General features: G+C 36.2%; 1 protein-coding gene across 11 annotated transcripts in view; it reads left to right on the top strand.

The window, feature by feature from the left end:
* The window catches only part of FRY (FRY microtubule binding protein), a gene marked incomplete at its 5' end in the record, with an annotated part of 677381 nt that overhangs the window by 387040 nt on the left and 272673 nt on the right, over positions 1-17668 (top strand). For all 11 annotated transcript variants that reach the window (XR_013960263.1, XM_080662182.1, XM_080662181.1 and 8 more), the window contains 3 exons: positions 11290-11461; positions 13116-13248; positions 17233-17340. Coding sequence is in view for 10 of the 11 variants with exons in the window: in XM_080662182.1 (XP_080518308.1) it covers positions 11290-11461; positions 13116-13248; positions 17233-17340 (413 nt within the window). The remainder of the gene's footprint in view (positions 1-11289; positions 11462-13115; positions 13249-17232; positions 17341-17668) is intronic.

The following is a 17668-nucleotide window of genomic DNA, read 5'->3' as shown; positions in this document are numbered from 1 at the left end:
TTATGCAGCATATCACTTTATTCAGCCTCTGTTGCATCACTGTTCTCTTCTTCATCAATATTAGTTCCACAAATATCAATTTCTTCAACTTCTGTTGTATCACTGCTGTCTTCTAAGTCACTGTCTACATATGTGAGATCATCCTCATATAGTAAACTGGTGGCATTTTCTGTGCTAACTTTGTTCATGTTCTCATGGCCAACCCTTCTCTTCTCATGAAATTGAAGCACCATTTTGTCTTTCCTGTAAAATCAACAATGTTCATTTAGATGGCAGACATTCTTGCCTGACATTGAATAACCTTTGTTGTCACATATAAGCCACTTTGGTGCTCCTCTATAATCCAAGTCTTAAACCTCTGCTCCAAGTTTGCCCATTTTGCTGGTTTTCCTCTTAAGGCCTTCTTCTTTTTTGGCATCTTAAGGAGTTGTTCTTCCTGTTTTCTCCACTGTCTGATTATACACTCAGTGGGAGGTGGTCCAAATTGTCTCTCTCCAGCTCTATTTTATGCTCTTTTGCGTAGCTGATTACATTCAGTTTGAATTTTGCAGAGTAAGACAATCGCTTACCATTGAGTATGATGTGGGCTGTAGGTTGGATGTATGAGGTATTTATCTTTTTATTTTTTGACATCCTTATGGGCTCTGAATGCTCCAGTTCCTGTTGCATCTGCGCACTCTCCACCTCCACCTCCAATTATAGCATCATCTGACATAAGTAACAATAAGGCTTGTGATTGGAGGAAACCTGATTGACAAGGTATGTGAAGCTTCGCACTTGTGCGACTCCCAACTTGGCTGTATAAGATGCCCCTCGATTTTCAGTATAACAATTTTAGAAAAAAATAGCATCTTATACATGGAAAAATATGGTAGGTCCATGTGATCTAGTGAGTCATTTAGGATTGCTGTTTCTTTGTTGATTTTTTTGTTTAGAGGATTCATCCAATGGTGTCAATGGGGATTGTATTGCTATCAGTCTCCCCCTTGATATCTTCCAGAAGTTTTGCATGTATTTGTGTGCTCCTGTACTGGGTTCATATATGTTTACCAGAGTTATATTGTTTGTTGAATTGCTTCCTTTAGTATTATGAAGTGGTCCTCCTTATTTCTTGTTATGGCCTTAACTTTGAGGTCTATTTTGTCAGATATAAGTATTGCTACCACAGCTTTTTCTTCATTTCCATTCACCTGAAAAAAAAATTTCCCATCCCTTCACTATAGTCTGTGTGAGTCCTTTGTTCTGAGGTGGGTCTCTTGTTGACAGCATATATATGGATCATGTTTTATTATCCATTCAGCTACCTTATGTCTTTTGATTGGAGCATTTAATCTATTTACATTTAAGGTTATTATTGATAGGTACTTGTTTGTCACCATTTTTATTCTTTATGCCTGTGTTCCTTCTTCCCTTTCTATTTCTTCTTTTTACATCAGTCCCTTTAGCATTTTTGCATTGGTGGCTTGGTGGTAATAAACTACCTTAGCCTTTTTTTGTCTGTGAAGCTCCTGATTTCCCCTTCAATTTTGAATGATAGCCTTGCTGGATAGAGTATTCTTGAATTCAGTCCCTTGCTTCGCATCACTTTGTATATTCAATTCCATTCCCTTCTGGCCTAATGTGTTTCTGTTGAGAAATCAGTTGATAGTTTAATCGGAGATCCCTTGTAAGTACCTTTCTGACTCTCTCTGGCAGCCTTTAAGATTCTTACTTTGTGGTTGATTTTTGCCAATTTGATTACAATGTATCTTGGTGTCTGTCTTTTGGGGTTCATCTTGTTTGGGATTTTGTGTGCTTCTTGGACTAGTGTGACTTTTCTTCCCAAAATCAGGGAAATTTTCTTTCATTATTTATTCAAACAGGGTTTCTATTCCTTGCTCAGCCTCCTCTCCTTCTGGCACCCCTATTATGCAGATGTTGTTTAGTTTCGTGTTGTCTCAAAGCTTCCTTAGGCTCTCCTGCTTTTTAAGGTGTGTTTTTTTTTCAGTTTCTCCTCTTCTTGTGTGTTTCTTTCTACCTTGTCTTTTAACTTGCTGATGCAAACCTCAGCTTCTTCTAGTCTACTATTGAAACTTTCCATTGTGTTCATTATTGCAGCTATGTCATTCTTCATTTCCTCTTGATTCTTACACGTTTTTGAATTTTTCATCCATCCTTTAAAGCATCCTTAAAACCATTGCTCTGAATTCTTTCTCTGAAATAATTGCTTGCCTCCATTTCATGGGGTGGGGCGGAGTCTCAGGGCTGAGCATCCAGAACCACAGGAAGGCTGGCTGAGTGGAAATTCTACAAGTAGAAGAAAAGAGAAAAGCACATTGAGACTCAGAGGAGCTGCAAAAGGCAGAAGTCCGGAGGCGCGTGCACGGAGAAGACTGACTGCTGAGTGCACGGCTGGCTTTCTCAAACGGGAGGGAGACAGAAGCCCCCAACTGTGCTGAACTCAAGTTCCAGGCAAGACTCTGGGAACCCAGTCTCATTCGGGGGGAATCTGGACTGTCAGGAAAAGAGAAAAGCACACTGAGACTCAGGGGCCTCATAGGGCAGGGCTGACGGGAAGCTAATGCTGTCTGCTCCTCCCTGAGACTCTGCCCCATCCAAGCTGAGCACAGAGGCTTTTGCAGTTTTGCAAGTCTTGTCTCATAAGGGTGTCTCCAGCACAGAAGTTCTCCCAGTGTAGACACAGCTGATCCTCACAGCCAATTGGCCTGGAGGTCAATTCCTCCCAGTGATACCAACAACAATAAAGGCTTAACTACAACAAGGCTGTGCACACAGTCCACAAAGGGGTGCACCAAGAGTGTCCACCTCAGGTAACTGGGGAGGCTGAGCCACTGGGCCCTATAGGACACCTAGCACACAAAGCCACTCTATCAACTCAGGGAAGCAGCCAAAATGTGGAGACAAAGAAACAGATCACAAATGAAAGAAATGGAGGAAAGCAAATGACTGGATATAGAGTTCAAAACCACAGTTATAAGGGTTTTCAAGAATTTCCTAGAAAAGGCTGATAAATTTAGCAAGACCCTCAAGGATATGATAAAGGACGAACTAGAAATTAAATATACATTGACTGAAATAAAAAATATTATACAGAGACCTGACAGCAGACTAGAGGACTGCAAGAAACAAGTCAAATATTTGAAATACAAAGAAGCAAAAAACACTTAACTGGAAAAGCAAAAAGAAAAAAGAATCCAAAAATTTGAAGATAGTGTAAGAAGGCTCTGGGACAACCTCAAGCGTACCAACATCTGAATTATGGGGGTGCCAGAAGCAGAGAGAGAGCAAGATACTGAAAACCTATTTGAAGAAATAATGACCAAAATCTTTCCCTACCTGGTGAAATAGACTTACAAGTCCAGGAAGCGCAGAGAACCCCAAACAAAAGGAATCCAAAGAGAACCACACCAAGACACATTATAATTAAAATGCCAAGAGCAAAAGACAAAGAGAGAATATTAACAGCAGCAAGAGAAAAACAGTTAGTTACCTAAAAGGGAGCACCCATACGATTGTCAGCTGATTTCTCAACAGAAACTATACAGGCCAGACAGGAGTGGCAAGAAATATTCAAAGTGATGAATAGCAAGAACCTACAACCAAGATTACTCTACCCAGCAAAGCTATCATTCAGAATTGAAGGGCAGATAAAGAGCTTCACAGATAAGAAAAAGCTAAAGGAGTTCATCACCACCAAACCAGTATTATATGAAATGCTGAAAGGTATTCTTGAAGAAGAAGAAGAAGAAGAAGAAGAAGAAGAAGGAGAAGGAGAAGGAGAAGGAGAAGGAGAAGGAGAAGGAGAAGGAGAAGGAGAAGGAGAAGGAGAAGGAGAAGGAGAAGGAGAAGGAGAAGGAGAAGGAGAAGGAGAAGGAGAAGGAGAAAGAAGAAGAAGAAGAAGAAGAAGAAGAAGAAGAAGAAGAAGAAGAAGAAGAAGAAGAAGAAGAAGAAGAAGAAGAAGGTAAAGATAAAAATTATGAACAACAAATACATATCTATCAACAAGTGAATCTAAAAATTAAGTGAATAAAAAATCTGATGAACAGAATAAACTGGTGAATATAATAGAATCAGGGGCATAGAAAGGGAGTGGACTAACAATTCTAGTGGGGAAAGGGATGTGGGGGGTGTGGGAAGAGATTGGACAAAAATCGTACACCTATGGATGAGGACAGTGGGGGAGGGGGGTAAGGGCAGAGTGTGGGGTGGGAACCGGGTGGAGGGGAGCTATGGGGGGAAAAAAGAGGAACAATTGTAATAATCTGAACAATAAAGTTTTATTAAATTAAAAAATATATATATTAAAAAATTAAAAAGAATGAAGAAAGATAATGAAAAATAAAAAAATTAAAAATTATTATTTTTTAAATAAAAGATAAAAAATAAAAAATGTGAAATGTCATTCACTTCAGCTGAGTTTTATTTCTCCATGGGGTCTGGTTTAAGATCCCACTCTTCTGTCTGCCACTTCTCAGTTTCCTGTTAGGTCAGTGGTCGGCAAACCGCAGCTCGCGAGCCACATGCAGCTCTTTGGCCCCTTGAGTGTGGCTCTTCCACAAAATACCATGGCCTGAGCAAGTCTATTTTGAAGAAGTGGCGTTAGAAGAAGTTTAAGTTTAAAAAATTTGTCTCTCAAAAGAAAATTCAATCGTTGTACTGTTGATATTTGGCTCTGTTTGACTAATGAGTTTGCTGACCACCGTGTTAGGTAGTCAGCACAGTGTTAAAGTTCCAAGCAATCACCACTCCTCTGTTTGGTTCTCTCTCCACAGCCTTGGCTGCAAGCAGGTGGGACCAAACTGCCCACTTAGCTTGTCTGCCTGCTGTCAATCTTAATCTCTCAAGTGTCTGTTTCTGACAGGGCTTTAGGTAGGGATAGTGCTTTATAGCTTTCCAGGACTGAACACCTCTTTTCAACCCAGTCCCTGAGGGCTCTTTGAGGCTATTCAGAGTCTGTTTCTTTTGCACAGCTCAGGGTGTAGTCTGGGTGTGGCTGTATTAGCTGTCTTCAGGCTGCTGGGAGGGGCTGGCTCTTCAGGAGAAAAATGGCTGTGTAAGTTTGGAGGGTCAGGAATATCTCAGTGCTGGATTCCTGGTCACCTCTCCCTGTCAAGTTCTCCTCCACAGCCTCTCCCCAGATTCCACAAATCTTTACCCCCACCTGTTCCTCAGCCACGGGTGAGAGTTTGTATTTGAAAGGTCCTATGAACTGGGTTTAGTGAATAAAAATAAAGACAAAACAGAGGCAAACAGCCGCAGGACTGTGACTTTCTCCCCTCCCCTCCCCCCACACTGAGCAGTTAGGTGATTTCCAGGTAAGTGTTCATCTTAGTTCAAACCTAGATGGACTTCTACATGCACCCTCATCATCATAAGAATTTACACATCTGTGAGAAGAGTTTCTTGATCATCCATTTCTCTCATTTTTGTTTTTATCTAAAATAATGTGTACCTGGAGGTCCTAGCCAGTGCCAGTGGCAAAAAGAACTAAAAGCATATGGATTAGAAAGGAAGAAATAAAGCTGTCTTTATTCACTGACAATATGATTACCTGTACAGAAAATTCCAAAGGACCTACAGAAAACCTACTAGAACTAATAAATTATTTTAGAAAGTTTGTAGGATATAAGATAAATATATTTCTATATTTTGGAATAAACTATTGGAAATTGAACAATTTATAATACTAATGAAAAAATACTTATCAATAAAGCTAACAAAATATGTGCAAGATTTATATACTGAAAACTAAAAAACATTGAGAGAAATAAAAAAACAAATAAAGGAAGAGAAATACTGTTTGTGAATTCAGAGATTTAAGATTATACAAGGTTATTTGTTCCCAAATTAATCTAATTAAACCATAATTCCAATAATAATCCTGCTTTTCCTATAGAAATAAATAAGCTGATTCTAAAATGTACATGGAAAGTATAAGGAACTAGCATAACCAACATAATTTTGAAAAATAATAAAATTGGAGGACTGGCATGTCCTGATTTCAAAACTTACTATAAAGCTACAGTAGTAGTATTAGAGGAAGGATGAATATAAAGACCAATGAAACAGAATAAAGAATCCAGAAACATACCCACACTTATGTGGTCAATTGATTTTCAACAAGGGTTCCAGGTTATCTCAGTGGATAAAGGATAGTCTCTCTAATAAATGGTGCTGAACAACTGGATATCCACTTGAAAATAATAAACTTTGTCTCATAATTTTCACCGTAAGCAAAAATAGACTTAAAATTAAACATAAACATAAGTGTAAAATACATTATAAAATTTCCAGAAAAAAACGTAAGATCTTTGTGAACTTTGCGTGGGCAAAAATTTTCTCAGGACATAATAAAACATAAGTTACAAAAGAAATGTTGATAAAAATTCAACATCACCAAAATAAAAAATGTCTGCACTTTAAAAGACATTGTTAATAAAATGTAGAGTCAGACTGGGAGAAAACGTTTTATCTGATAAAGCACTTCTATCCAAAATTTATAAAGAACTCTCACAACTCAACAACAAAAAAATAGCTCAGTTTTTTTTTAAATGGGAAAAAATGAACAGCCTCTTCACCAAAAAAAGAGGTAGAAATGACAAATAAGTCCATGAAAAGATGTTCAACATCATTAGTCATTAGGGAAAAGCAAGTGAAACCACAGTGAAATATGCTAAGAAGGATACAGAGCAACTGCAACTTCGCACTATTTTTATGAGAATGCAAAAAAGGTACAACCACTTTAGAAAACGGTTTGGCAATTTCTTATAAGGTTAAACATAAACGTACCAACATTTCCACCTCAGGAAATTAAATCCAAAAGGTTTATATGGATATTTATATCAGCTGTATTCATAATCACTAAAAGTAGGAAAGCAGCTCCTGTTCAGCCACTGGTAAATGGCCAAACAAATTATGAAGCATCAATACAACAGAAAACTCTTCAATAAAAAGGAACAAACTACTGATATTGCAACATCTCAAAAGCATTATGCAAAGTGAAAGAAGCAAGGCACAAAAGGCCATATATATATATATATATATATATATATATATATATATATATATATATATGGGTTTGATTCCATTTATATCACATGGAAAAGGCAAAACTATAGGTAAAAATTAGACAAAGGGTTGTAGGTTCTGGGGTTGAAGTAGAAGACTGACTAGAAAGAGGAACAAGGGACTTTTTTGGAATGATGGAAATATTTTATATCTTAACTGTGATGGCAGTTACCTGATACATATATTTCTCAAAACTCAAAAAATGCATAAGCCTAGGAAACATTGCATGAAAGAACTACTAAAATACATGAGGGAATTAAAAGACTTTTTAAAAATTCATATTTATTTTTTAAAGTATTACAGATGTCCCCTTTTCTTCCCTATTCACTCCCTCCACCTTCTTCTGCCCCCTCCCCAGGCCTTCACCTCACTATTGTTTGACCATGGGTTATGCATATATGCATATAAACTCTTTGGTTAATCTCTTCCTGCCCCTCCCGCCCCCTCTCCTGCTTCCCTCTGAAATTCGTTAGTCTTGTTTCATGCTTCAATGTCTCTGGCTATATTTTGTTCATCAGTTTATTTCATTCTTTAGATTCCACATATAAGTGAGATCATGTGATACTTGTCTTTCTCTGACTGGCTTATTTCAATTAGCATAATACTCTCCAGGTCCCTGTATGCTTAAATATTTTAAAGTTAATACTCTATCATTCTAGAAAATGGAGAGAGAGTATTATTGAAGGCCATAAAATCATAAAGTACACATTTGATTGAGTATAAATGAGCCAGAGAAACATTTACCAAATCCTGGGTGGAATATCATTACACATTGAAGCTTGGATAAATAGTTAAAATGAAGAGAAGTCAGTATTACTTTAATGTTAAGAAATGTAAGCCTACCACAGAATAGGTGATTTGGGCAAACCTGACTTGAATGTAAAGCTTCCCACCTACTAATTAGGTAGCTTCAGTTTCCTCACCTGAAAAAATGGGAATAATCATGCCTTCCGTGCATGGCTGTTTTAAAGATGAGAGTTCTGGATACATTTTAGGGACTTGATAAATTGCATGTAGATTATCATTCTTAGTACTAATAATTTTCTGTTGTAGGAAGTAGTCAGTTTTGGGAACTTATTACTTCATGTGCTTTGAAAATATGAGAATGTTTTATACGGTTGTATAAGGAAGTACAGATGTTCTAGTACCTTCTGACCTTTTAAGATTATTGTACTGGGCCTGTCTTACTGACTGATCTTCCAGAGCTGTTATTATATCTTACCTGAGCCCAAGGAAGATAAAACTCTGACTCAGAATGGCCTTCCTGTTTTTTCACTATTTTTTATTGAATTTATTAGGGTGACACTGATTGAAAAACATATACAGGTTTCAGGTGCACAGTTCTACCACACATCACCTGTACATTGTATTGTGTGTTCACCACTCCAAGTCAGGTCTCCTTCCATCACCATTTATCCTCCCTATACCTTTCCCCACCCTCTGCTCATCAAGCATCACCCTATCCATGAGTGCTACTCTTTTTTTTTCTTTTTTGCTCAATCCCTCCACATGCACACACACACCCAGCCACTCCCCCAACAGCTGGCAGCCTGCTCTCTATCTGTGAGTATGTCTCTGTTTTGCTTGTTAGTTCATTTTGTGTGTTTTTTGTTGTTGTTCTTTTTAAAAAATAATTCCTTATTGTTGAAAGTATTATATACTTTTTTATGTCCCCTTTTTTCCCCCATTGGCCCCCTCCAGCCCGCCCCCACCCTCCATCCCAGGACCTCACCACCCCATTATCTGTGTCCATGGGCCATGCATATATGTATACAAGGTCCTTGGTTGATTACCTCCCACCCACCAACCTCCCCTACCTTCCCTCTGAGATTCAGCACTCTGTTTTATGCTTCCATGTCTCTGGATCCATTCTGTTCATCAGTTTATTTTGTTACTTAGATACCACATATGAGTGAGATCATGTGATACTTGTCTTTCTCTGACTGACTTATTTCACTTAGCATCATACTCTCCAGGTCCCTCCATGCTGTCTCAAAGGGTAAGAGATTCTTCTTTTTTTTTACTACTGCATAATATTTCCTGGTATAAATGTACCACAGCTTTTTTATCCACTCATCTACTGATGAGCACTTGGGCTGTTTCCAGATCTTAGCTATTGTAAATTATGATGCTATGAACACAGGGGTGCACACATTGTTTCTGATTGGTATTTCAGATTTTTTAGGATATATTCTTAGAAGTGGGATCACTGGATCAAATGGCAGTTCCATATTTAATTTTTTGAGGAAACTCCATACCGTTTTCCATAATGGCTGTACCAGTCTGCATTCCCACCAGCAGTGTACTTGGGTTCCCTTTGCTCCACATCCTCACCAGTACTTGTCATTTATTGATTTGTTGGTGGTAGCCATTCTGACAGGTGTGAGGTGATACCTCATTGTCGTTTTAATTTGCATTTCTCTAATGATCAGTCACTTTGAGCATTTTTTCGTATGTCTCTTGGCCATCTGTATGTCCTCTTTGAGGAAGTGTCTATTTAGGTCCTTTGCCCATTTTTTAATTGGATTGTTTCTTTTTCTTCTTTTAAGTTATATGAGTTCCTTATATATTTTGGGTATTGACCCTTTATCAGCTCTATCATTGCCAAATATGTTCTCCCATGCAATGGGCTCCCTTTTCATTTTGTTTATGGTTTCTTTTGCTGTGCAAGAGTTGTTGTTTTTTTATTTTGATGTAGTCTCATTTGTTTATTTTCTCCTTAGTTTTCTTTGCCCTAGGAGATGTATCCATAAACATACTGCTACAAGAGCTGTCTGAGATTTTGCTGCCTATGGTTCCTTCTAGGATTTTCATGGTTTCACAACTTACATTTAAGTCTTTTATCCATTTTGAGTTTATTCTTGTGTATGGTGTAAGTTGGTGGTCTAGTTTCAAATTTTTGCATGTATCTGTACAATTTTCCCAATAACATTTATTGAAGAGACTATCTTGACTCCACTATACTAGTATGCTCTTGTCCCTTTGTCAAATATTAATTTAGCGTAATGGCTTGGGATGATTTTTGGTGTCTCTGTTCTGTTCCATTGATCTATATGCCTGTTCTTGTGCCAGTACCAGGTTGTTTTGATTATGGTCGCTTTGTAATATAACTTTAAATCTGGTATTGTGATTCCTCCAACTCTTTTCTTCTTTCTCAAGATTGCTACGGCTATCCGGGGTCTTCCTAGGTTCCATATAAATTTTTGGAGTATTTGTTCTAGATCTGTGAAATATGCTGTTGTTATTTTAATAGGGATTGCATTGAATCTATAAATTGCCTTGGGTATTATGGACATTTTAATGATGTTGATTCTACCAATCCATGTTAGTACATTTTGTTCATTAGATTCCACATATGAGTGAAATCACATGGTACTTGTCTTCCTCTGACTGGCTTATTTCACTTAGCATAATGCTCTCCAGTGCCATCCATGCTGTTGCAATGGGTAAAATTTCTTTCTTTTTTGCAACTGAGTAGTATTCCATGTATAAATGTACCACAGCTTTTTTGTGTTCTCATCTACCAGACACTTGGGCTGCTTCCAAATCTTGGCTATTGTAAATAAAGCTGCAATAAACATAAGGGTGCATATATTCTTTCAAAATAATGTTTCAGGTTTCTTCAGATAAATTCCTAGAAATGGAATTGGTGGTGTTTCTTCTTATAAGCTCATGTGTTTTTATCAGTAACAGGTTCTGTGGCATTGAGTTTTTAAAATTTATTTTCCTACTTGCCAGCCTTTTAAATCAAAAGTCAACCACCTGCAATTCCAAGCTGGTGATTTTTGTTTTGTCATTCTCATGTTGAAATTCTCTTTTACTTGGTCTTTGTGAATTCACGCATGTTGCATCTCTCCTTCAAGGAGACATAGAGCCTTCAGTTTGCCTTAGTTTACCTAATTGCAGCTGGTCTGGAGCATGATCACTCACCTCTGTGAGGTATACTCAGGGTCTGCCAAACAGAATGAGTATGACCATCTCAAATGTGCCCTCCAAGACTTGAAAAATTTCCTGCTTGTTTTCTTATGATGTTATAACAAATAGTAGCAGAAATTGTGTTTTATTTTCATAGTTTTGGCGTAAACTCTTGTACCTTTTAAATTACTTTCCCACACTAATCTAGATGGCAAGCCATACTTAACTGCCCTACAAATCTGATGGCTTAATTGCACTACAATAATTGGGTATTTCTTTGTATCACAAGTCCACTGTCTCTTACAGAGAATGAACATCGGTTTAAGGGCCTTCTTGGTCATAGCTGATAGCTTACAGCAGAAAGACGGTGAACCACCCATGCCCGTTACAGGCGCTGTCCTCCCATCAGGAAACACGTTGAGAGTGAAGAAAACATATTTGAGTAAAACACTCACTGAAGAGGAGGCCAAAACGATAGGTGGGTTTCAAAGATGTGTTAGATATGCGACTTATTAAGTCTTAAAAATTATCCAAAATATTTAACCTTAGTGACACACTTTGAAAAAATATTTTTTCTTTTCCTCATCTGAGGATATGTTTATTTATTTATTTTTTTATAGAGAGAGGAAGGGAGAGACAGAGGTATATAGAGAAATATCCATGTGGGAGAGAAACATCCATTGGTTTCCTCCTGTATGTGCCCTGACCAGGAATCAAACCCACAACCTAGGTATGTTCCCTGACCAGGCATGGAACCCACAACCTTTTGGTGCATGGGAGGATGCTCCAACCAACTGAGCCATCTGGCCAGGGCAAAAAGATCCTTATAAAAGTGGCTGTGCTTCCCTTAAACTTTTTGGAACTTTCTGGTAAACATTTTGCCATTTTAATGTTAGACTCTTATCTGTGGTCTTTTCAAACTTCTAATGTTGATTATCTACAATTTATAGTAGATTTCTAAGACATCTATGTCCTTTGGTAGATAATCTTGTTTATAAAGCAACCACATATACATTTATTTATTCATCCATTTATTTGTTTATTTTTATAGTTTATTTTCTTTTTTTCAGTAAAATTAGTTTAATCTGCATTTTACCACACATACTGAGTTAGTTATATTATGGATTTCGCCTATATGAGAGTTTCATTGTAATTTAGCAATCTTAATCCTAAGAGATGATTTTTCTGTATTTACTTCTTTCTGAGTACCTGAATTTAGAAACCTACTACAAAGTTTGTTAAGATAGTCACTAGAATTCAAAGGCCTAATAAAAATACATGAGGATATTTTTTGCTTTAAATATAGGGTATTCCAAAAAAATGTATACACGTATTTTGAATAATTATAAAGGCAGTGTTTATTAGAATACATTTCATTTTCAAAATTGTGCTATCAGCTTTTAAAGTGTGTTTACATTTTTTGGAACACCTTGTATTTATCTTTTCTGCAATGCTTAAAGGAGTTCAAAAAGATTTAATGCATGAGAAATAACCATTAATAATTATTTTATTAAAGTATACATTGTAAATGCAATGCAATTTACTTTTCATTTGTATTATACACATAAACATATAAAATGCATATTTGAAATACATATGCTATATATATGTGCCTTTCCCTGTAGGACACTGACACTGTATTTAATGAAACTAGTAAAGTAATATAGCTAAAGTACATTTTCCTTTATTTTAAAATTTATGATGTGAAGTCATTTTGTTTATTTTATTTTTTAAAATCCACACATATATTTCAGAGTATATCCTCACCCCAAGTGAGAATTATTCTTCATTCATCAATGATGGTGAATTTTCTTGTACTAATTTAGAAATATAAAAATTCTTAAGTAGAACTTTCTATTTCCTTATTTATTTTAACTATTCTGAAAAATATTTCCCATTGAAGTATTAGAATTCCTACTTATTCCTAATTTAAATGGGTATTTGGTGAACACCCACTAAGTGCAGGGCACTGTGCTAACAATCCTGCAGATAAGAGATTGAATTAGACTTTGTTCAAAGAAGCCATTACCCATAGAAAGTCTTCAGTAAAAAATGACGTAGAGGCTGAATACACTAAGATTTCATTCTTTGATAAATTTAGTCAAAGATGTAAATATAATGCATTTTTTCAGGCATGTCATTATATTATTCTCAAGTACGAAAAGCTGTGGACAGCATTTTAAGGCACCTTGATAAAGAAGTAGGAAGGTGTATGATGCTAACTAACGTCCAGATGTTAAACAAAGAACCTGAGGACATGATCACGTGAGTACAGTGAGGACTAAGTCTCAACAAAGGGTTGAATAACCATAAGACACCAGCAGAGATTCTTCTCATTTATTCTGTGTAGCTGACCCTTGAACAACATGGGGGATAGAGGCACCGACCCCTGCACAGTTGAAAATCTATGGGTAACTTTTTCTCCCCCAAACTTAATTATTTATAGTCTACTCTTGATCAGATATCTTACTGATAACATAAACAATTGATTAACTCATATTTGTATGCCATATGTATTATACACTGTATTCTCCCAATAAAATGAGCTAGGGAAAAGAAAATGTTATTAAGAAAGATAAAATACATTTACAGTACTGTTCATATTTATTGAAAAAAATCTGTGTGTAAGTAGATCCATACAGTTGAAACCCATGTTGTTCAGGGGTCAACTGTATTTTGTTCTTTCCTTCTTAGAATCAGATTTTTAAGAAGTGTTAAGGTTGTAAAAACATACTTTCATAATATTTGACTAACTCTGAAAGTAAGTTCAAGCCTGATATTGATCTATTTTGGTTGTATGTGAAGTATCATTAGGCCAGTAAGTTAGAAAATGGGCCCAAGACTCAAATTCATTGGTTCACATTTTTCTGACATGGCATTTTGCTCCCAAGCTTGATCACAGTGCTCTAGTTCATTTTTTCAGAAGTGATGTTTTGTTCCCAAGCTTGATCACCAGTTTACAGACAGTCCATCTTAATAAATGTCAAATTCATTTGTTTCTGGTGATAGTCCTGAACTGAGAGAGTTAAATCTGCTGAATAGTCTCTATGCAACCATGTCATAGAAATACTGGATTTTAAGAAAGCATTCGTAACTTTGAATGTAGAAATGAAATGTTCTTACCCAAAATCTAAGATCTAGATTTGTAACCAGAGTTCTACAGAAGAAATTCATGCAACTTATGTTCGCTACATTTGATTAATTATGGCAGAAACTAGGATTGGGTTTTAACTTAACTTTTTTTTTTTTTAAATCCTCACCCAAGGATATTTTTCCATTTATTTTTTTAGATAGAGTGGAGGGGAAGGAGGAGAGGGAAAGAGAGGGGGAGAAAGAGAGAGACAGAGGGAGAAAGAGAGATACAGAGAGAGAGAAACAAGAGAGAGAAACATTAATGTGAGAGAGACACATCCATTGGTTGCCTCCTGCATGTGCCAAGCAGGCCTGGGGATCAAGCCTGCATCTGAGGTACATGCCCTTGACCAGGAATCAAACCTGCAACTCTTCAGTCTGATCGCTGACGCTCTAACCACTGAGAAAAACTGTCCAGGGCATTAACTTGACATTTTAATAAAGTTTCTATTTTGTTGTTGGACTGTGAATTAAATTATATTTGGCACCTGTGGAATAAATTTCCAAAGATATATAGTTAGGAAAATTTTCTTTGTCACTCAGCATATTCAGTTCCAAATACCACAGTTAGTTAAAAGGTTGCTACCTATATATGGAAGTTTATATTGTGGGTGTGTATTTTACAAGGGTGGCATGTTGAAAACAAAGTATGACAAAATAAAACATGAAGAGTAAAAATTACAGAATTATTTTACTAGTAAATAATATTTACCATCATATAAAGTTAAAATGAAAGCCTCCTCCTCAGAGCTCCACTTGAAATCTGTCACCATTCCTTGGCTTGGTGTGATTCTTCCAAGACCTTTCCCTGTGTCAGCACAACTATATATATATATATATATATATATACATTTTTAACAAAAATATGGGCTATACAATGCATGCTATTGTATAATGAGATGAAGAACGTATAAAGACTTTTCAACCAAAGTGACAGCAGAGTTGAAACTGACCAAGGGTAATAACATTGAATATATTATCTGTAGCTCTAGCTCTTACCTCACAATTACCAGATTGTCCATAAACCTTTAACATCATTATTATATACTTTTTTAATATATTAAAGCAATTTTAAATTTATAATATAGAAGATATACGAAATGCTTTTCAAACTTCTGGCTTAGAGTTCTTTCCTCTTTTAAAACAGTAAAGAAATGAAAGGCCTTTACAGGAAGGCTTTATTAATAATCAAGAGATCACAAAATAGAGTCAGGACCGAAACAATATATTCAAAACCATAAATAGGTACAGATTTAAATGTACATGTAAAATTTTCATTTGTATTTTAGCCACTACCTTAAACTTTTTCCAAGATGATGCTGTACTTTTTCCTATTGAGCCATCTTGAGACCCCCAAATAGGATGAGGAGTATTTTTCATGCTAGGTTCTAAGGCAGATTCCTGAGTGGAGTGTAACTCATTGCCACATTTAGGAGAAGAGTGTTGAGGTCCACACCACACTAATGGGAATGATTATTGGAGTTAATATTCAATGTTGGTCTACCACTTTCCCAGGCCTGCTTAAGGTTTGAACTTAAACACTAAGCATTCTGTGTCATGCCATTTCCATTTCCCATCCCTTTTATTGTTCATGCTTGCAGATAATAATAATAATATATGTCAAAATTATGTTCTAGAGGGTTCACATGCTTCCTGTAAAAGCTCAGTGAGCAAGGACTGCAGTGGTAAAAGGAAATCCTACACCAATTAGAGTCTCTAATCGAGGCTTGGAAGCTGCAAGAACTAGCCTTGGACTTCAGGCTAGGCAAGGTCATCCGTTTTCTGACAGATATGGAAAATAATACCAGCTGTTTAAAACATCTAGTGAGCAAGTTAGAGGACTATTTAAATGACTCACAGAGTTGAATATGACAGTTGGGAGAGATCCCTGGGCTCTACCTCTGTACAGGTATTGAGGAAATTATTTGAAGGTCCTCTTTTTTAGCCAGTTGAAAACCATGACACAATAGCTTTCTCTCCACAGTTCTCATGCACACCATGCAGGACCATGAAAAAGGAGAGAAAATAGTCTCATGACTTTCCACAGAAAATTTTAGAAATCAACATAGAAGTATTTTATTTTTCACATAAACAGCTTTGTATTCATTCTTAACAAACTTTAAAAAGCATGCTAGAAAGTAATGTTATCATCTTTAGAATGTAGAGAATTCTCCTTGTTGCATTTCTATTCAGACCACAGTTACTATTCCAAGAAGGAATTACTACTATGCTACTTTGCATTTTCATTATTGTATTTTGTGTCCAATAATTATATTAATTTGGTGGCAATTTTATGTTTATTCTCAGAAGACTAAATCATCAGAATTTAAATATGCTGTCACTGGGTTATTTGAAAAATTTGATGGGTAGTTAAGCTTTTCTATAAAGGTTATTGATAAAATATGTGGTTAAGAAGGTAGTTATTTAAACAACTAAAAATTTAAGCAATTTATTATAGAATTTATGTTTTTCTCTCAGATTTTACAACAGTACAGAAAGCATTAATTACTTGTTGACATTTATTCTCAAGAAAGTAAAAAGAAAGAAGGAATCTCTGTAGACGTCAGGCCCAATGGAATAATTTTTAAAATCAGAAATATGCATTGCAGTATTTTACTTGACATTATGTAAGACATTTTTGAAGCACTTCATTTTAAAAAATGAGGTGGGAGCTCTAGAGGAGAAGCACAACTCATCATGAAGAGAAGCTTCCAGATGTCATGCTTGTTAGAGATAGTATTCCTTGTATAAAGTCCCACTTTTATATTCTGAATGTAGGAATAATTACTGTGTATTTCTTTCATGCTGATGCATTTAAGAATTTCAATAAATTCAGTGTTTTTAATGCAGTCCCCATTGAATGGCAAGCTGCATGGTGGAATGCTATTGGTATCAGTATTTTTCTTTTCAGATATATAACTCTAACATTTAAATCTTTATTAGTTTTCTCAGAGCTGGCAAAGCTATAAAGAGCATAAACATTTGAGAATAACATGGAGCAGATAGCATACAGTGATTCAGAAAGCATGGGTTCTAGTCTTTGTTCACATAGTTGACTGATTTTTTAAAATTTATCATAACCACTGACTCTGTTTAAACTTTGTTTTCACATTCTAGGGGTGAGAGAAAGCCCAAAATAGACCTTTTCAGGACATGTGTTGCTGCTATTCCCCGGCTGCTTCCTGATGGGATGTCAAAACTTGAACTCATTGACTTGCTGGCTAGGTAGGTGGAAATGGTTGTGGACATTCTTTGATTAAGTTGATTTTAATCCTTTGTCATGATTTACCCAAAAAGAGAATGATTGTTAAAAACTGACAAAGATTTACCAAATGAGGCATTATTCTAGGTACTGTGTGTAGGCAAGGAGGAACAAAGAAAATTTTTGTGGAGTTCAAGAGGTTCAAGAAGTAGAAACCAATACATAAGGTAACTAACAATCCAAGGCCTGGAACTGTGCAATTAACAGCACAAAATGTCACAAAGTTCAGTGCCTGGAGGATTGCTATGGCCTGGGAAAGTTGGCACATAATTCCCAGGAGAAGGTAGAGCT

This window comes from Plecotus auritus, assembly GCF_963455305.1.
Source record: "Plecotus auritus genome assembly, chromosome: 3".
In the NCBI taxonomy this organism is placed as follows: Eukaryota; Metazoa; Chordata; class Mammalia; order Chiroptera; family Vespertilionidae; genus Plecotus; species Plecotus auritus.
Note: the sequence above shows the minus strand (reverse complement) of the source record. Positions and strands in the feature narration are given on the sequence as shown.